This window comes from Lupinus angustifolius, chromosome LG07, assembly GCF_001865875.1.
Source record: "Lupinus angustifolius cultivar Tanjil chromosome LG07, LupAngTanjil_v1.0, whole genome shotgun sequence".
Classification (NCBI taxonomy): Eukaryota; Viridiplantae; Streptophyta; class Magnoliopsida; order Fabales; family Fabaceae; genus Lupinus; species Lupinus angustifolius.
This window is the reverse complement of record NC_032015.1, coordinates 9,132,431-9,154,639: the sequence shown is the minus strand read 5'-3', so window position 1 is coordinate 9,154,639 and position 22,209 is coordinate 9,132,431. Positions and strand designations below refer to the sequence as shown.

General features: G+C 32.0%; 2 protein-coding genes, 1 long non-coding RNA gene and 1 pseudogene across 3 annotated transcripts; 2 read left to right on the top strand and 2 right to left on the bottom strand.

Annotated features, from left to right (window-relative positions):
* Positions 5,510–9,643, top strand: LOC109352222 (oxalate--CoA ligase-like). The gene is made up of 4 exons (XM_019594103.1): positions 5,510–5,773; positions 5,867–6,920; positions 8,281–8,384; positions 9,291–9,643. The coding sequence occupies exons 1-4, from the start codon at positions 5,570–5,572 to the stop codon at positions 9,477–9,479; spliced, it is 1,551 nt and encodes a 516-aa protein (XP_019449648.1). The 5' UTR covers positions 5,510–5,569; the 3' UTR covers positions 9,480–9,643.
* LOC109352224 (tubulin beta-2 chain-like) lies at positions 9,785–13,396 on the bottom strand. Its single transcript, XM_019594105.1, has 2 exons — positions 13,348–13,396; positions 9,785–10,422 (listed from the first exon to the last, which is right to left on the bottom strand). Exon 2 carries the CDS (start codon positions 10,394–10,396, stop codon positions 9,998–10,000), a length of 399 nt encoding a protein of 132 aa, XP_019449650.1. The 5' UTR covers positions 10,397–10,422; positions 13,348–13,396; the 3' UTR covers positions 9,785–9,997.
* On the top strand, positions 11,180–12,568 carry LOC109352225. The gene is made up of 2 exons (XR_002108342.1): positions 11,180–11,309; positions 12,216–12,568. It is a non-coding gene; the product is annotated as an uncharacterized LOC109352225 (long non-coding RNA).
* On the bottom strand, positions 12,781–15,204 carry LOC109352223 (annotated as a pseudogene).

Genomic DNA, 22,209 nt, shown 5'->3' with positions numbered 1-22,209 from the left:
GTGTCCAACACCCCTTAAAGAGCAGTTGAGAGAGATTGTGAAGTAGAGGAAATAAGTAAGTATGATAGGGTGATTCAAATGAACAAAGATTATTTGTCCTAAAAAAATTATATCTCTCTATCTCTAAAAAATAAACTTCACAAAATAATATAATAATATTAGTTTAGGATTTTATGATTTTTATTTTTTATTAGTAACATTTTTTAATTAAACATGACATCAAGTTGGATATAAATGTGGACATATAATTTTCATTAGGTTCAAATAATATCCAAATTGTTGAAGTGACAACATTTGAACGTGGGCCATGGGGTGTCACATTGAACTCGGGTACTTGGGCTTATTTACTCAATCTGAAATATTTAATTTGTGGGAAATGGGCTTAGTGAAGCAACTAAGCTTGACAATGTTCGGCTTTACATTTACCAAAGCTCACAAACCATCCAACAGAAGAATAATTAACATGCTTTATTTTCTTATAGTAGATGTCATAAACCCAACTCAAACCTAATTTATTCATTGGTATTGTATGAGTTTTATACACTATCATTTTATCATTCATTATTAATGTTTAATTATCATTGACTCTTCAAAAAAGTAATACAAATAATCTGTAGATGCTATAAACTATACACTGTGTAAATTTTTAGACTATAGATATTATAATAAAAAAGAAGAAAGGAATAAGCATTTCTGTCCTTTAGTGAAATAAAGGTGACTTGTTTTTTCTATCATTTTCTATTTTCTACGTAGGAATTTGCCAGAGACTTCACCCTTGACATATTAGATTTACCATTTTAATGTATTTAGAGTAATTAAGATGCCATTCAGGGTTTAGTAAGTAAGGTTACCAATCTCAAGAAGAAGAAAAATGTTTCTTCAAAATGGTCATACTAGATCATAAACTTTCCATTAGTTGTTTCTAAGCCCATATAAAATGTGATTGTTGTGTCAGAACAAACCTAAAAATTTGTCGAATTTGTATCTATAGGTTAAACATGTGATAATATTAATGCTAGAGGCAAAAGAAATAAGAAATGTTTAGAAATCAATGTTTTATCAATTAACATGATTTATGATATAATATTTATGAGGTTGTTCGATATTGGATCATGCCTAAGAGGAATGTGATTTCTTAATTTTACATTACTCCACTTTACCAAATAATCATAAATTTCAGTCAGGCACCTTGAAAAGAAGTAGTTTCATAACAAAAATGTGAAGAAATATTATTGGTAGTACAAAAAAATTATCAATTATGAATACCAGTCATGCCAATTTCAATGTTATTTTTCTAGAGAATTGGCCCTCGAACCCTCCTCCAGGGTAATTGTTAGAATTTTTTAATAAACTTAGACCATAATTATTTTGAACCGGGCCCAAAGATGTTGTACGGAGTTTTAAGACCCATATATGGTGGCGATTTGTAATTATCATGATCGACCTTGAATTAGTGGCAGTCATTGCTATTATTTGTTGTGATTTGGAATCTAGTGGGGCGAAGGTATCCAAAATGTAGAGGGTTTCCTCTTGTTCTAGAAGTAACATAAGGATTCAATTGTGGGTTGTCTCTCATAAGTGCATGCATTTAGTTTTAGTGGTGATTATTTGGGAGAAGGATCGGTTGTCCAAGTATATCTCAAATCATATTTTGAGATATATTTTGTAACAACAGAATTATACCATTATCTGAGGGTGTTTTCATTTGCCAATTTTATCTTTTGGTGGGGTAGACATATTGATAGCCCTATGTGGGGGTCATTTTCTCTAATGATTTGGCCCATGACTCTATCGTTCCTCTTTGTAGGATGAATGTTTTATTAGGAATTACAAATTCTGTTCCAATGTATCATTTTAATCTTATTGGTCAAAAAATGTAAAACTAATATATATTTAATTCATGTTTTATTTTTTTTTACCAATAAAAAACAAATGGTACATAGAACGGTATAAAATTTGGGATGATTCAATATTCACTTTTTCTTTTAGTGGTGGGGTTGTGAAGTTTTCTACATTTTTTACTTTTCAGCTTGATCTTTGTCTCTATGTATTAGGGTGATTAATCTTTTGATCTTGTTGCTTTGTCTCTTGTTGTATTTCTCTTGTGAGCTTTGATCTTTAAAATTTTCTTTTAAAAAAATATTGACAACAACCTTTCAAGTGGGATAAACCACCAACCCCAGGATAGGAAAAACAGTACCACTAAAACTAAAATAGGCAAAGCACAAAGATAGACAAAAACCTACATCAATGAATTGTTGTGTTGATTCATAGAATTTTAAGTGTTGATTCATAGAACTTTCACACTTAAAAGGTTCTCTTTTCATGATACATTACAACATATCAATAAAAGTCAACCTCCACCAAATTCAGGTTACATACAAAATACAAAAGATTAATACAAGTCCACTTGCTCTTACCTTTAATTTCAATGCACACAAAAATATAAACAAATTAACAATTTCAAAACATTATTATTGTCCACTTAATGGATGAGGGTAGGGGTAGTTAAAATAAGATGAATTCAGATAAGATAATTTCAAAATATTGATTGTCTTTGTTGCTGAAAATGATCTTTAAGTAATAGATAAATAAGAATAATTAAAATAAGATGAATAACTCGATCAAACAAATAATATGTATTTAATTTTCCTTTATAGTCAACAATAAACCTATAACAACAACATTAAAATGTTGAAATTAACATCTCAAATAAATCTTTCTTACTCATATTGAAATTCATAGGTACAATTTTTGAACAAAAATAATATGTTATTAACATTAAATTATTTATATAAATTTATAGAATCTTAGGACCTTTACTGCAAAATTTGACAAAAATAATTTGTGATCTCATAATATATTTCATAATTGTAAAATCATTATAATCTCAACTGAAATAATAGTATTATAAGTAATATCAATATCTACGCACATAAGAAATACACAATTTACACAAAGTAAAAATATACATTTGAAAAAACAAAAAAATTAATACTTTTTAAATATTTGAAAAATAAATTGATTTCCCATTATATTATTTAAAATTAATCATATAATTATTATTATCATAGTTATATTTTTCTATTAAATCATATTATCTATATTATTTTTCTTTAATAAATCGCTTATAAGTCTCATGCTTATACTTGTTTTGTTTCAACCAAAGAATTAGACTATATCCATTTCTAGAAACAATGGATAGGGATCACTTATTTTCAATAATGTCTCATTCTCTGTCATGAGTCGATCATATTTTTCTACATGAATAAAATATATTTAAAATTAAAAAATAAAATTTTGATTTGTTCATAATAGAGATTACCACGTTTAATTCCAACTATGTTCAGCCAAAAATCATGACTGGCACATAGTGCCTTCACCAGATACTCTCCCTATCAGCTGTTGGTGCATTAATTTTCTTATAAACGATATATTTCCTCATAAACTAAAAAATATGATAACAAAATGCAAAAAACATTATCCTAGATTACAGTCATAATAGTAATTTAAGCACCTGAAAATTGCATGTTATAGTCATATAGTGTTTGATGGGATGATTCATTAAGGATGCATTAAATTATTAGCTTGATGATTGATTAATTTGTTTGTGAAAACATTAAAACCATATTCATTTTTCTGTTGACTTTACAAAATTAAAAAAAAAATGGATTGAGCAGTAACTTCCTACAAAATTATTAACTTACAAATTCTTCTACCTCATAAAAAATGACAAGCATCATAAAATGGAACCCAGATTTTTTCTATAACCCTTTCCAATCTAATAGAATTTTGCCTAACAATAAATAACACACTTTATTTAATTTCTCAATAATGATCATATTAATACATATAGGTATTTAGTAAAATATTTTTGAATTGATACGATGGTATAGAAATATTTTGGTATAAATGATTTGGATTCTATGAAATGTTACTTTGACTTTGTTTATTTTAGATATAAATGACATATGTCACTTTTTATAGTGTTTTGCTCTATTTTTAATTTTTAGTTGTTATTTTTAATCATAACTGTTTCTTGGTTCTATGGAATAATAGATAAAAACGAACAATTTTCCTCTAAAAACAATTTTGTAATAGAATAAATGTTCTATTCATATTTGCTATGTTTTATACTAACCCTTTATCATTGCAAATCAAATCAACTCAAAGCCATGGCCCGTGAGTACTATTTTAAGAAACAAAGTTCAATTTGGTTCTTTGCATTGGCATTATATACTACTGCTATTTGATTTACATGACATTTATTAATTTTCCCTAATATACTACTGCTGTGGTAATTAACTAATTATTTTTCAACTACTTACGTCAGATAAAATATTCATAAGATTAAATATAGAATAAAAGTTAATGGCTATAAATTTGTAAATGAGATAGATAAGTAAGAATAAAAACCTTCAAAATGGACAAATAAATAGGAATATATGTAGTATTAAAAAAATGAATTATATTTAATTAACTATATTAATCATTACCTTGGTAAGATATTAAAAAAATGAATTCCTCCTTCTACACCTCAGCCTATGCAATATTAGTAGGTGACATATTATTTTTTTATATGATACAGTTCTGGCTAATCACAGAATTCTATTCGTATTCGATATAAGTCGATCACTAGGCAAATCTGTTGATTACCTTTGCAACCCTACATCCTTTATTAGGGAGTAGTTATTTAGGGAGCTTAATTGGAAATTTGGCAAAACTGAAGGAGATGGAAGAGACTTGGATTGGTTTTAGATTAGTATTGAAGAATGCTAATATTATTAAATTTCTACCAAATATAAAAATATTGTATAGAAATTTAGGAATTCATTCTAGTAGCAATTAATATAATAATAAAATGATTATTATTATTATTAGTACGAATATACAACATTTAGTATCTAAAATGGCAGGATGTTATCCAAAAAAAGATTTATGAAGTTTTTGTTTAACCCTTTTTAAGGAGGCTCTTGGGGATGATCCGACTATTTTTATTAGAAGAACAAACTGAAAAAGTGAAAATATTTATTAGTATCAGTATTGAATTGAGATAAAATGAATAATTATTTTATAAATCTTGAAAATGTAAAATAAAAAACAAGATTAGAAAAACCAAATGAGAAAACTATTACAGTTTTGAAAATGTGTCCACTAGCATGTAAACAAATTTGAGTGACAATGGATCACTATGTTGTCAGAATACATAAATATTTATTCATCCAAACTAACCATTATACATCACATGTTTCGAATTGTCGCATTTTGTAAACTAATCTAATCAAAAATGTTACTTTTAATCACATTTTATTTTTAAAAATATTTTTTATTATGGGTTAACATATAATTAATTTGAGAGAAGAAATTGGGCACAGTTAGAAACATGTAATCTCTTGTACCAGCAGCCAGACAAATTTGACTTTGCCATAATCTTCTAATGTATAGGATCCACGTGCCAAACATTTCCCACCGCTAACCGCGTCCTCTCGTATATTAAAGTCACCAACTCCGTTACCTTCCACTCACCATTTCTCGTTAACTTCATTCAAACTGTCATTAACCGTAAACAATGGCAACCCCTACAACACTCACCGCCCTCCTCCGCAGCGCCGCCGATAGATTCCCCTCCCGCCGAGCCATCTCACTCGTCGGAAAGTTCGACCTCACCCACTCCCGCCTCCATGAACTCGTCGACCTCGCCGCCGCTCGCCTTCTCTCCGCCGGAGTCAAGCCTGGCGACGTCATCGCCCTCACTTTCCCCAACACTGTCGAGGTAGCTCTACTTCCTAAAAATTCACTTTTTCTATAAATAATCACTTATTTGTAAATTCTTGTTAACTTTATTTCAATTGTTTTCTTTTTTCAGTTTGTTATAATGTTTTTAGCTGTTATACGAGCTAGAGCTACGGCAGCACCACTTAACGCGGCTTACACGGCGGAAGAGTTCGAATTTTATTTATCTGATTCGGAATCGAAGCTACTAGTAACATCAGAAGAAGGAAATAAACCGGCTCAAGCCGCGGCTTCCAAACTCAGCATTCAACACGTAACAGCTTCCCTAACTGAATCGGAACTGAAACTGAACCTCTCACTGAACCAGACCGAGTCAGATCCTAATCCCAACTCGGTCTCCGAACTCACTAACGATCCATCCGACGTGGCACTCTTTCTCCACACTTCCGGAACCACAAGCCGTCCCAAGGGAGTACCTTTGACTCAGCACAATCTAGCTTCATCTGTTCGAAACATCGAATCGGTTTACCGACTCACCGAGTCTGACTCAACGGTTATCGTGCTCCCACTTTTCCACGTCCACGGGTTGATTGCCGGATTATTGAGTTCCCTCGGCGCCGGTGCGGCGGTGACGTTGCCTGCATCGGGGAGATTCTCCGCTTCAACGTTTTGGAAAGATATGGTCAATTACAACGCTACGTGGTACACAGCGGTTCCTACAATTCACCAAATAATACTGGACCGGCACCAGAGTAATCCCGAACCGGTTTACCCGAAACTCCGGTTTATTAGGAGCTGCAGCGCGTCGTTGGCACCGGCGATACTGCGTCGGTTGGAGGAGACGTTCGGGGCGCCGGTTTTGGAGGCTTATGCGATGACGGAGGCGTCGCATCTTATGTGTTCGAATCCGTTACCGGAGGATGGGGCCCACAAGGCCGGGTCGGTTGGGAAGCCCGTGGGCCAGGAGATGGTGACGTTGGATGAAACGGGTCGGGTTTTGGAGAAAGAAGTGAATGGGGAGGTTTGTATTAAGGGAGAGAACGTGACGAAAGGGTATAAGAATAATGCTGAGGCTAATACGACGGCGTTTCAGTTTGGATGGTTTCATACGGGTGATCTTGGATATTTTGATTCGGATGGGTATTTGCATCTCGTGGGTCGGATCAAGGAGCTTATAAACCGTGGAGGTATATAATTTATATATTTTGTTTTCTTCTTCTTTAACAATTTACTATTTCTAAAGTTTATATGAAAAGATGGTATTTTGTTTTCAAGGAAATTTGAAATTATTATGTTAGATAATGTATATAATAAAATTTAGAGTAAAATACACTTATATTCCTGAGTTTTAGCAAAATTACATAAACTACCCTTCACTTTTTTGCATATACATAAACCCCTAATTTTTATACTTCATTGCACTGATTACGTGTAATCTTTTAAACAAAAATGTGATAAATGTAATTAAGTTAACCAAAACATGATATATTGTAGAGACAAGTCCAAATAATATGAGTCAATACCTATTTATTATTTTTGGTTCGTTACGATAAAATATAATAGCGATTTAAACAATATTTCTTTAGATGTATTGATGCATTTTGTAACAAGAAATAATGAAGATACATTTATTTGGATTTGTCTCAACAATACATCATTTGTTTAACTTAATTGTTTTTATCATATTTTTTCCAGTATAACGAAAGTATAAAAACTAGAGGTTTTGTATAGGTGTAAAAAAATGATAAGTAATTTGTGTAATTTCAGTAAAACTCAGGAGTATCAATGTAATTTACTCTAAAATTTATATCTTATATCTAACATATAAGAATGAAGATGAAAGGTAAAGGATATTCCAGCAGTATAAAAAATTCACATGAAGTAAATGACTCAATAGTGTAAACAAAACTCTTAACACTATTTTCTCAATTATATTTTAACTTAATGAAAATAGGAGTATTATAAAAAATGTTTTCTATAGCATTTGAAAATCCTGGTAGAATGATGGTCTTGAGTCATTGGCGTGAGTTTCATTTCTATTTTATATTTATTAACTATAAAAAATCAAGAAGCTTATTAGTATATTTGCAAATTGCTTTATATTACTCCATTAAATCTGGCGTGCAACTGTGTAAGAATAATTTATTACTTTGGAATGGTAGGGAATTAGCGATTAGGACGTTTTACTTTGACATGATTATTCAAATCGTTGAAAAAGAAGCTGGCATAAAGTTTAGTGTTAAGTTGTTTGTGAGCTGTGTGGATCTTTGCCTCTTTGGTACTAGACATTAGATATAGTTGCAAGTTACCACTACCATAAAAACCGTAGAACAAGGATTAGTGCTTATCTTTGGCGTATTTAGTAATTAGTATGTAAATATAGAAATACAAAAAGGACTGAATTTTTTAAATTATTTACGTGTCATAAATAAACACTGTCAGACTTTATTTGAAATATTCTTAAACTCATAAGAAAATTTCTTTCATTTTGAGTTAATTTTATTGAATTGTTCAATGCATAATATGCTCTATCTATTTTGATTTTAGGAGAAAAAATATCACCAATAGAAGTGGATGCTGTTCTTCTATCTCATCCAGATGTTGCTCAGGCAGTGGCATTTGGAGTGCCAGATGCCAAGTATGGCGAAGAGGTATGTCCTTTTATATTTTATATTTTTAGGTCTTCATTGGTTCTTCCATGGTTTGTGTCTTTCTGTTCTGAAATTCAATATCAACAAATCATTGATGTCATATATATAGTATAAAGAAGAAACACGGGCCCTGCACTTTGCTGATTCGCTGCATAACGCCAATTTTTGCATTAAGTGTTAGTAAATTAATATTAGGTATGAGTCATAAGTGTGGCCCTACCTTTGAGTTTCTACGACCTTCTGGCTTCACACGTAATAGGTGACTATATCTAATATTGTCACATCATTCTGTGGCGTAGAAGAAATCACTCTTGAAGAATATTCCTGTCTTATCTCAACGTGATTGGATTTTCATGCTTCATGCTACCAGAAACTAAAAAAATACAACGATCCAAAAGTCCAAACCTCTTAATTTCCATCAAAATATACAACATTATTATGATCTAAACATAAAAAGTCTTATTTCTCCATGTCATTAGTTGATTTCTTATTAAGTTTCATCAACTTTCACAAAATTTTGATGAGAAAAATAGCTGTTTACCTAGCAGACACTTGTTTTCTCTCACTTATTCATGTGACCTACCTATGCCAAATACTTGTTAAACTTTAAACATTCACATTCAGAAACAAGGAACAAAAATGTATGTGCACAGATTACAATGTCATAGTGTTATTGTATCACCTCATTTTTAATCAACATCTAGTAAATACAAGTGATGTAAATATCATTGGACATAAATATTACACTCTAAAAGCATTCCTTACAAAATGTGCAACAGAACGGATGTTCATAGTCAGTTAAATTCAAGAAATGAGTAAATGGGTCTACTATTTCAGAACTCTGGATTACTCTAACATTAGTTTGTTAAGAAATTGTGTTGATAATATATTTTTACATTTTAACAGATAAACTGTGCAATCATTCCAAGAGAGGGATCAAACATTGATGAGGAAGAAGTGTTAAGATTTAGCAAGAAGAATCTTGCATCTTTCAAAGTCCCCAAAAAGGTTTACATCACTGATTCTTTTCCTAAGACCGCCACTGGTAAGATTTTAAGGCGCCTTGTGGCAGAACACTACGTCTCTCAAAATTGAGCCACTGGAGTCCCAAATTTGAAGCCTATAAAAGTTTAACATTTTGTCATTAAGAGAAGGATGTTTGTGCTACTGGTCTTTGTTATCAGAATAAAACATTTGGAAATTGTTGGTTCACAATGCAATGTTAGACACATAATAGTAAACTTCTACTCCATCGATCATGAGTACGGAACTTTGCAATAGAGAAATTTAACCCAACTTTCCTTTTAGTGATGCAGCTCTAGTCAAAATGTGAACATTCGCAATTAACAAAGTTCCAAAACCTTTAACATTAAGAAAAACATTCTATTATTGTAAGAATATTACCCAGAGTTCTCAATCTATATATGGGCATCATTTCAACATTTTAAGCATGCTCAAAAATAAAATTCTAGAACTGCAATACCAACAAGGAGCCCAAGAGTTAAAACCCTAACAAGGTATTCAGGTAGGAAAATAAAAACAAGGGCAATCAATATTAACAGTTTAACACAAATATCACAGCGTAGAGAATAACAACAGGATTCAACATCTACTCAATCCTCTACCTGAACTTCCTCCTCATCTTCATAGTCATACCCTTCATCATCGGCAGTTGCATCTTGATATTGCTGGTACTCGGAGACGAGATCATTCATGTTGCTCTCAGCCTCAGTAAACTCCATCTCATCCATACCCTCGCCAGTGTACCAATGCAAGAAAGCCTTTCTACGGAACATGGCTGTGAATTGCTCACTAACCCTTCTGAACATTTCCTGAATGGAGGTGGAGTTACCAATAAAGGTTGAAGCCATCTTCAAACCAGATGGAGGAATATCACAGACAGTGGATTTAACATTGTTGGGGATCCACTCAACAAAGTAGGATGAATTCTTGTTCTGAACATTAAGCATCTGCTCATCAACCTCCTTCGTGCTCATCTTGCCACGAAACATGGCAGATGCAGTCAAGTAACGACCATGTCAAAAACTCAGGAGTATCAATGTAATTTACTCTAAAATTTATATCTTATATCTAACATATAAGAATGAAGATGAAAGGTAAAGGATATTCCAGCAGTATAAAAAATTCACATGAAGTAAATGACTCAATAGTGTAAACAAAACTCTTAACACTATTTTCTCAATTATATTTTAACTTAATGAAAATAGGAGTATTATAAAAAATGTTTTCTATAGCATTTGAAAATCCTGGTAGAATGATGGTCTTGAGTCATTGGCGTGAGTTTCATTTCTATTTTATATTTATTAACTATAAAAAATCAAGAAGCTTATTAGTATATTTGCAAATTGCTTTATATTACTCCATTAAATCTGGCGTGCAACTGTGTAAGAATAATTTATTACTTTGGAATGGTAGGGAATTAGCGATTAGGACGTTTTACTTTGACATGATTATTCAAATCGTTGAAAAAGAAGCTGGCATAAAGTTTAGTGTTAAGTTGTTTGTGAGCTGTGTGGATCTTTGCCTCTTTGGTACTAGACATTAGATATAGTTGCAAGTTACCACTACCATAAAAACCGTAGAACAAGGATTAGTGCTTATCTTTGGCGTATTTAGTAATTAGTATGTAAATATAGAAATACAAAAAGGACTGAATTTTTTAAATTATTTACGTGTCATAAATAAACACTGTCAGACTTTATTTGAAATATTCTTAAACTCATAAGAAAATTTCTTTCATTTTGAGTTAATTTTATTGAATTGTTCAATGCATAATATGCTCTATCTATTTTGATTTTAGGAGAAAAAATATCACCAATAGAAGTGGATGCTGTTCTTCTATCTCATCCAGATGTTGCTCAGGCAGTGGCATTTGGAGTGCCAGATGCCAAGTATGGCGAAGAGGTATGTCCTTTTATATTTTATATTTTTAGGTCTTCATTGGTTCTTCCATGGTTTGTGTCTTTCTGTTCTGAAATTCAATATCAACAAATCATTGATGTCATATATATAGTATAAAGAAGAAACACGGGCCCTGCACTTTGCTGATTCGCTGCATAACGCCAATTTTTGCATTAAGTGTTAGTAAATTAATATTAGGTATGAGTCATAAGTGTGGCCCTACCTTTGAGTTTCTACGACCTTCTGGCTTCACACGTAATAGGTGACTATATCTAATATTGTCACATCATTCTGTGGCGTAGAAGAAATCACTCTTGAAGAATATTCCTGTCTTATCTCAACGTGATTGGATTTTCATGCTTCATGCTACCAGAAACTAAAAAAATACAACGATCCAAAAGTCCAAACCTCTTAATTTCCATCAAAATATACAACATTATTATGATCTAAACATAAAAAGTCTTATTTCTCCATGTCATTAGTTGATTTCTTATTAAGTTTCATCAACTTTCACAAAATTTTGATGAGAAAAATAGCTGTTTACCTAGCAGACACTTGTTTTCTCTCACTTATTCATGTGACCTACCTATGCCAAATACTTGTTAAACTTTAAACATTCACATTCAGAAACAAGGAACAAAAATGTATGTGCACAGATTACAATGTCATAGTGTTATTGTATCACCTCATTTTTAATCAACATCTAGTAAATACAAGTGATGTAAATATCATTGGACATAAATATTACACTCTAAAAGCATTCCTTACAAAATGTGCAACAGAACGGATGTTCATAGTCAGTTAAATTCAAGAAATGAGTAAATGGGTCTACTATTTCAGAACTCTGGATTACTCTAACATTAGTTTGTTAAGAAATTGTGTTGATAATATATTTTTACATTTTAACAGATAAACTGTGCAATCATTCCAAGAGAGGGATCAAACATTGATGAGGAAGAAGTGTTAAGATTTAGCAAGAAGAATCTTGCATCTTTCAAAGTCCCCAAAAAGGTTTACATCACTGATTCTTTTCCTAAGACCGCCACTGGTAAGATTTTAAGGCGCCTTGTGGCAGAACACTACGTCTCTCAAAATTGAGCCACTGGAGTCCCAAATTTGAAGCCTATAAAAGTTTAACATTTTGTCATTAAGAGAAGGATGTTTGTGCTACTGGTCTTTGTTATCAGAATAAAACATTTGGAAATTGTTGGTTCACAATGCAATGTTAGACACATAATAGTAAACTTCTACTCCATCGATCATGAGTACGGAACTTTGCAATAGAGAAATTTAACCCAACTTTCCTTTTAGTGATGCAGCTCTAGTCAAAATGTGAACATTCGCAATTAACAAAGTTCCAAAACCTTTAACATTAAGAAAAACATTCTATTATTGTAAGAATATTACCCAGAGTTCTCAATCTATATATGGGCATCATTTCAACATTTTAAGCATGCTCAAAAATAAAATTCTAGAACTGCAATACCAACAAGGAGCCCAAGAGTTAAAACCCTAACAAGGTATTCAGGTAGGAAAATAAAAACAAGGGCAATCAATATTAACAGTTTAACACAAATATCACAGCGTAGAGAATAACAACAGGATTCAACATCTACTCAATCCTCTACCTGAACTTCCTCCTCATCTTCATAGTCATACCCTTCATCATCGGCAGTTGCATCTTGATATTGCTGGTACTCGGAGACGAGATCATTCATGTTGCTCTCAGCCTCAGTAAACTCCATCTCATCCATACCCTCGCCAGTGTACCAATGCAAGAAAGCCTTTCTACGGAACATGGCTGTGAATTGCTCACTAACCCTTCTGAACATTTCCTGAATGGAGGTGGAGTTACCAATAAAGGTTGAAGCCATCTTCAAACCAGATGGAGGAATATCACAGACAGTGGATTTAACATTGTTGGGGATCCACTCAACAAAGTAGGATGAATTCTTGTTCTGAACATTAAGCATCTGCTCATCAACCTCCTTCGTGCTCATCTTGCCACGAAACATGGCAGATGCAGTCAAGTAACGACCATGTCAAGGATCAGCAGCACACATCATGTTTTTAGCATCCCACATCTGTTGTGTCAACTCGGGTACAGTGAGAGCTCTGCACTGTTGAGAACCACGAGATGTGAGTGGAGCAAAGCCAACCATGAAGAAATGTAACCGGGGGAAAGGAATGAGATTCACAGCCAGCTTGCGAAGATCTGAATTGAGTTGACCAGGGAATCGAAGACAACAGGTAACTCCACTCATGGTAGCCGAAATAAGATGGTTCAGATCTCCAACTGTGATAAAAAGACACAAACCCGATGTTCTAATCAATCACAAAACTAAAAATAGGGATAAAAATACAAATTTCAAACACCGTTCTTGAAAAGAAAAAGGAAAACAGAACATAGACTCACAGCTAGGAGTGGTGAGTTTAAGAGCGCGGAAGCAGATATCATAGAGGGCTTCATTATCCAAAACCATGCATTCATCTGCATTCTCAACAAGCTGGTGAACAGAGAGTGTTGCGTTGTATGGCTCAACAACAGTGTCAGAAACCTTAGGGGAGGGGAACACAGAGAAAGTGAGCATCATTCTGTCAGGGTACTCTTCCCTGATCTTCGAAATCAAAAGGGTCCCCATTCCAGAACCAGTACCTCCACCCAAGGAGTGACACACCTGAAACCCTGAAACAATAAGGCAAAACTTTTAGCTCCACAATCACACCAAAGACAAATAAAAACACAAGTTCAATTAGAAACCAAACTCTAATAAAACAAACACCAACATAAACATTACAGAAACTGTAATCAAACTATAATGACCATACTCAAATACTTTTGCAAACTGATAAGCTACAAATAATAGCAGAGAAATGTAACCAATAATTCTCTAATTGCAATTGTGGAAAACAATCTAAAACCAAGAGCAGCAACACGAAGCTTTCAGATTTTCATTATGCACTAAATTGAGGACCACATCATGTGATACGGCCACAATATTGCGGTTGCAGTGAGCCGTTAACCGCCACAGCCACATCACACCATAGTTGTGATGTGACACCCTATCACATTGATATGACCATAATCACAATTTATGACACTAAGCACAACAGTTCAAGTAGCAACAAATGGGCAATACCACACTACGGTTTCAATCCCTAAATACATAAACATATGTAACTCCATGAACTTATAAGCATTACAGAATCTAACATAATCACTGACGTTTACAATTTCAAAAACCAAGAGCATTATTTTCTACAATCAGTAACTAATAGAACAAATACTCACATACTCTAAATTTCAAACGTCAATTTTCATAAACAAAACACACATCGAGACCCATTTCAAAAAGAATCAAACAAAACATTAAAACAGAGAAGAAATCACAAAACCCTGAAGTAAAAAATTCATAGATACCTTGAAGACAATCACAGTTCTCAGCTTCTTTCCTCACAACATCAAGAACTGAATCAATCAACTCAGCACCTTCAGTGTAATGACCCTTAGCCCAGTTATTCCCTGCCCCAGACTGCCCGAACACGAAGTTATCAGGTCGAAATATCTGCCCGGACCTGACACTGTCCATGGTGCCGGGTTCTAAATCCATCAGAACCGCGCGTGGGACGAACCTCCCACAACTCGCTTCGTTGTAGTACACATTGACTCGTTCGAGTTGCAACTCATTGTCGCCGCTGTACCTTCCGGTGGGGTCGATCCCGTGCTCAGCGCACACCACTTCCCAGAACTTTGCTCCGATTTGGTTCCCACATTGGCCTCCTTGAATGTGAAGGATCTCTCTCATCTTCGAAGGTGAGTTAAGTGAGCGAGTTTTAGAGAGAGAAAGCGAAAATGAGAATGAGTGAATGAACTAAGTTGAAGAAAAGAAGAGGGTTTCTTTTTTTATAGGTGGGAGGTAACGGGGTTTAAAGGCGTTGAATGGGAGGGGTTGTAGTTAATAAGGAATTTGATGGTGACGTTTGGTTAGAAGGTGGATTTAAAATTTGAATGTGAATGGGGTTTTATAGTGATTGTTCTAGCTTTGTTCTCATCACAACTAGTAAGATATCTCAGTATTCGTTCTCATGTGTGGCAACGTCTTTTACACAGTGTTATTAAAACCGTACATGTAATGATATAATGATACAGTGGTTCAATCGGTGGTTCAGTAATTAAACTAAATCGTATGCCGGTTAAACCGGACGTATCTACTTATATTTATATATATAAAAACCTATAATAAAAAAATTCCAAATAGGTAGATACTCAAATTTATAATCCATATTTATAATCTACTCAAAATTCACATACACAGATAACTTTAAGTCTTTAACAAATTCAAAGTCTAACTTACAAAGCATATATCAATCCAAAAGTATCACTGAATAACCACAAAATATAAATAAATGACACAAGTTCACAACTCCCCATAGTTATAAAAACCGTTTCGTACCGGCCGGTTCAACCGGAAAACCGGTGAACCGGACTCCTAACCGGTACGGTACAGGTGTTGAACCCGCCAAGTATCAAACCGGTCAAAACCGGTGAACCGGACGGTATTTTACTGAACCGACCGGTTTATACACATATTTGTTTTTAAAAAAAAAAAAACTTCAAAACTTAAAAATCCTTTACAAGGTGACCCACATTTCCAACCATTCTTCAACCCTTCAAGGCACATACTTCCAAAACATACTTAGATTACATCTTTTGGTTCCTAACATACATTTGTATAATCTAGGAGTACTGTCTGAAGATAGGATTTTGTATAAAAATATAATATTCATATGAGACTACTTTGACTCATTGGTGTTAAATGTTAAAACTCCAAATTTATTTGTTTTGTAGAGTGAGTTGTGAACTTATGTCATTTATTTATATTTTGCGGTTGTTAANNNNTATGTTTTTTAATTTAGACTTTGAATTTGTTAAAGACTTAAAGTTGTTTATTTATGTGAATTTTGAATAGATTATAAATATGGATTATAAATTTGAGTATCTACCTATTTGGAATTTTTTTGTTATAGGTTTATATATATAAAAATATAAGTAGTATGTCCGGTTTAACCGACATGCGGTTTAATTACTGAACCACTGGTTGAACCAACCGGTACGGTTTTAACAACACTGCAACTCCCTCTACAAAACAAATAAATTTGGAGTTTTAACATTTAACACCAAAGAGTCAAAGTTGTCTCATATCGATATTATATTTTTCCACCAAATTCTATTTTCAGACACTACTCCAAAATTACACAATGTTATTGAGATTACACACGAATATTAGGAACCAAAATGTGTAATCTATGTATGCCTTAGAAGCATGTGCCTTGAAGTGTTGAAGAAGTGTTGGAAAAATGGGCCACCTTGTAATGAGTTTTTTAAGTTTTTAAAAAAAATATATATATGTGTATAAACCGGCCGGTTTAGTAAAATACCAGTCGGTTCACCGGTTTTGATATTTGACCGGTTTTGATACTTGACCGGTTCAACACCTATACCGTACCGGTTATGGGTCTGGTTCACCGGTTTTCCAGTTGAACCGGCCGATACGAAATGGTTTTTACAACATTGGTTTTACATCAATTTAAATAAAAATAATAACATAATTTGTTAATAAAAATGTTATTGAAGGTTATGTCATAAAACATGATTTTTATGTATTTGATTGTTGATGTAGAAATGTTGATGGATGAGATGGTGTTGAACCTGTTATATTAAAAAAAAAAGAATAATTGTTATTAAGATAAGTTTGTAAGATAATATAAAATAAGTTGTAGAATATTTGTTAGAGATTCTGAAAAACTGTTTTATAAACCACATTTGTTGTTGTATTAGTGGTTTACCATCATTGTCATGTATCAATATTTTAACCCATTTTTACTTGAACTCTTGAAATAGGTAGGTACAATTGACCATAACTAAATATTGGTCTAGGTAAATATAACTCCACACTTTCTAATGATTGAGTTTGAGATTTATTGATTGTTATAGCATACGAAACAATTATTGAGAATTGTCTTTTTATAAGCTTGAAAGGTCACGAAGATTGGAATGGAGACATTAACATCCAAAGAATATATATGATATTTCCAATGATTTTTTCCGACGTGATATTTGCTTCAAGTACATGATTTGTCATTTTAGTGACCACCAACTTTGTATTATTACATAATCCTCTAAATTCCTCAATAACATTATTGGAGTTACAACTTTCAACTTGATCTCATGATTTGGGAGGCCAAATATTACAAGTAATTTAGAAATTCAAGAGTTAGTAGGTTGGATACTTCACTTTCATTAACATCAGACATATCAACTGAGTCTGAACTCATATATTCCTTTTCATAACATTGTGACACATTATTCAAAATTAATTATACAATACTCTATATATCAGCTCTAGGAGAATATAATTGGAATTAATCTATATACTATATAAGAAAAGAAGGTTCCCCATGCCACGTGTCACAAGCTCAGTGATTTTTTCCCCGCTTAAAATGTTTCATCTTCTAGCTTGTATTGTCACACACGTGATAATAGATCCTACTAATTATAATAATAACATAAAACCCCACATTAAAGTTCATTTAATAGTCATTTCTATCTCACTACCACAATCAAAAGGGCCCTGGTTTTGTGATCTCCCATGTCTTTCTCTCCATTTGTCCCTTAGTTTCTCCGACTCTTCCTTTACCTTCATTTATACTTACAATTCATTGGTTTTTATGGGAAAAAAGAGTCTCTTATGAGTTATAAGCCCCTCCTTATCTCACATCCATGAAAGGATTCAGAGTTTTGTGGGGTCATAAAGATGGTAAAGCATATACAAGAATGATAGAGAAATAAAAAAAAGAGTAAAACTATTTCAAACAAAATTGTTCTTTTTCCCACTTTTTAACTAACAAAATTCCCATGTGAGGACACAGAGCTTCTCTGTTTAAGGTTTATGACAATGTCTATAGGTCATCTGAAGTTCTGAAATTTTGCTTTATTTTAGGTCATTTGACAAGGGGCTGCATTATGCCAAGGGCAATAACAAGTACTCATAGCCTGAATTTTTCGGACGGGCTCTTGAGTATCTTAAATCGTTCAGTCTAATGTAATATGTGTATATGTTTGTGTGTATGTATGGTATACATATGTTTATATAATATCCTTACAATCATGTTATTTCCTATATTTTCATTTATGTACTCGAAGATAATAAAAAAGTAGTGCATAGTTTGTTGATTTATGTTCTTTACAATCATGTTTTTTCTTATGTTTAATTGTTAATTTTTCATTCTTTTTGTTGCATGTTTTAGAAACACCTGGGCAGTGGTTTGGTTATTGCTTGAAGATCAAATAGATCATGGTCAACATCATCACCTATATAAGTTTAGTTCATATGTAAATTATATCATTATGGTTATGTTTACAAAATATAATGAATTGCAAGGGGCATTCCTTACATCCAACAACTGAACTAATATGTCAAGTGGCTTCTCTACATAGTGATTTTGATGGATAAGAGGTGGACAAGCAATGAGTTTATGTAAAGAATTATACAAATCGGCTAGCTCTTTCAAACTTGCCTCTTGTGTATGCTAATTGATGTTTATTGTCTTATTTTCTTCTGCTCATAATAATATTGTTTACTCTTTGTTTATGGGCCAACCGTAAATGGGTTTTTTTGTTGAATATTAATATTTCTTTTGCGATCATCTACCTGCTGGTTATTCTGGTTTGAATGGTGCTCTTGCACATCATGCCCATGGTATCATTCTTATTTTTTTTATTGTTATGAAATTTGTTATCATGGGTTGTATATTTGTTTACTTCCATAAACTTTAAACTGTCATGGTTTTTTTGGAATGAACTTCCACGTCTTCTCTGTAATTCTTTCATTGTTCCATATTCTATTTTCTCATTCGGAAGTTATTGAAGCATTAAATTCTTATGATTGAGGCCTTGAACTTCCTGGTGGAAGATATCAGAATTTGATAAATGGATAAATGTCATATGATGTAATTATAACAATTTTTACCTTTGTGATGTGTTTTTTCCGAAATAAAATTTTATGTCTTCTTTGTATTTTACCAAGTAATAGTGGAACCATCAATGGATTCATATCTGCTTGGTGGAGTTGTTTGCCTCATTCCTTGAACTATTATTTTCTATGTACCTTTACATATTAACTATTTGTGTCATATACTTTACACAATATTACATTATTGACATTATCTTATGTTTTATACTATAAATATTATATATTTGTCTTATGAACTAGGATTAATATGTAAGTGTGTCGTACATGCATCAAAGTCAATTTAACCCCTAAAGAGTAACAATCTATTGTATTGAAAGAACAAATATACATTTCATTTGATCAAGCTATTACATAATGTTACAAATATATATCTTTAATGAGATTGATGATTATGTTGTTTTAAACATGCCTCAAAATTAACCTATTTCATGTAAATACATGAGTAATATGTGTTTTCTTAACCATGTGGCAAAAAATTATATTCTGTGAATAATATGGTAACTTGCTAGTTAATAATATGATTAATTAGTAAAATAGTACGAATTAATTTATTTTCACATATATAATTGAATACACCACACATATTGTGAATAGGAACTGTGGAACAATACTTTTTGTGCAAGAAGAGATGCTAGAGTATGAATTGATGTTAAAAAAGAATGGCTAAATTATTAGTACTAAAAGAAGAAATTTTGTACTAATCTATAAAGGCACAATGTTTTCATAGAGTAAGTTTTAATAAAAATTTATACACAATGAGTGTATTGTCTACTATTCATTTATATTAATTTTTTAAAGAGTCAAAGATAATTAATCATGAATGATAGATGATATAATAACAGTATATAAATCTTATATATTGTCAGTGCATATATTCCCCTCTTAATATTTCTATTTGAGTTAGTTAAAGAATGTGACTAGTTGAACATATCGTTATCGCTAGGAAAGGAACACCATATGCATAGAGTAAGTTTTCATTAAATTAAACAGATAAGGAGATCAAATTCTCCTACTGTTTTTTTTCACTAACAATATTACTTAACGGTGCCTTTTAAAAAGACATTTCAAAAATTCAGAAATATATATAGAAGTTACTGTCCTGAGTTGTATGAGTGTGATTATAAGTATATCTTGGGAATGAGGAGATGTGAATATATTTTATTGTTTCAATATTTTATTATCTATGCTTAAAGAAACTTAATTAGAAACTTATCAGGTAAGTTTGTTACAGTTTACACAGGGTTTTAGAGCTCACTTTAGAGTAAAGTTGCTGAGTTACTTTGAAATATAAACAAAATGTTTTTTTGCTAAAAAGGAAAAAATGTATTGACTGAAGTGACATCATTTTATTGGGTTTGCCAATGTTAATGCTGCAAATAATATGTTAATTCGCGAACAATTTGATGAAGATAAATAAGTATTAAAACCATTATAATTCCTTTTTGTTTATAAAATTAAGAGTGCAAAATAATAAAAGAAAAAATAGTGTTTCAATAATGGATTGGTATTGTGAGGATGATGATTGATGTACAAAAAAAATTAAATAAGCCAAATGCATAATGGAAGACTGTATTAATAAACAATAAGTACGAAAAATACTAATAATTAGTTTAGTCAACCTTCACAAAACTAAATAAGACAACTTATAATGTTTAGTTTTTTTGAATCTATAGGGTATTTGTAGTATAATTTATATGTATAGTCTAAACTAAACATGTATACGTATGAATTACATGTATAACTAATATTTTTGGTTAGGTAATCCTCCAATTTTGGTATAGACTTTAATCATATAACATTCAAATATAACCTCCTTTTTAAAAAGATGCAAATTATTTATCAAGTAAACCACAAAATGACAAAGGAAATGGTAGAGAAATGAAAATCCAGTAAACCTCATAATGAATAAAGTATATGTAATAACCCGTAAATTTAAAAGGAAATATTGAAAATTAGTGGTGAGAGACTAAGTCATTACTCATGAAACCAATTGTAAAGGAGTCATTTTCAACAAAAAAATGAATGAAAAATCAAGAATGAGAAAGTTATGATGAAAATCATACCTTTTAAAAATATATATTTAAGGATGATGAAGTTAAAGCAATAAATTGAAATGAAGTGCTAAGGAAAATCATACCTTTTAAAAATATATATATTTAAGTGAGTGAGTAAACATAGAAGCAAATGTGGAGTAGGAAGAAAGAACATGAGAAAGTGGAGGATATGTGCATTTGAAGGAGAGAACATAGAAACATATAAGTGTGATATAAGAAAGAAAAAAACATAGAGAAAGAAAAGGAAAGATGGGTCTGAGATAAGAAAGAAAGAAGAGCAAAATGAAAGAAAATGAGAGAAAAAGTGATTAGACGTGGAGAGAAGAAAAATTGAAATAAATGCAGCCTAAACCTGCAATAAATGCAACTTGCAGTCTTCAACCTACAATAAATGCGACTTGATACTACAACAATTTTTGTTATACAATATTTTTAAACAAAAATAGATTATTACAAATGTACCCCTTTAATGCCAAGTGTTAACTATAAAAGAAAACTATTTTGATAATTATACCAGCCCTTTCAATTAATATATAGATATAGAAGAAGAGGAAAGAGAAAGAAAATGACAGAGAAAGTGATTAGACGTGGAGATAAATGTAGAAAAATTGAAAAATTTGTACCATAACGTGTAGAGAAGAAAAATTGAAATAAATGCAGCCTGAACGTGCAATAAATGCAACCTGCACTCTTCAACCTACAAGAAATGGGACTTGATACTACACCACTTTTTGTTTTACAATATTCTTAAACAAAAATATATTATTACAAATGTACCCCTGTAATGCCAAGTGTCAACTATAGAACTTTGCTCTT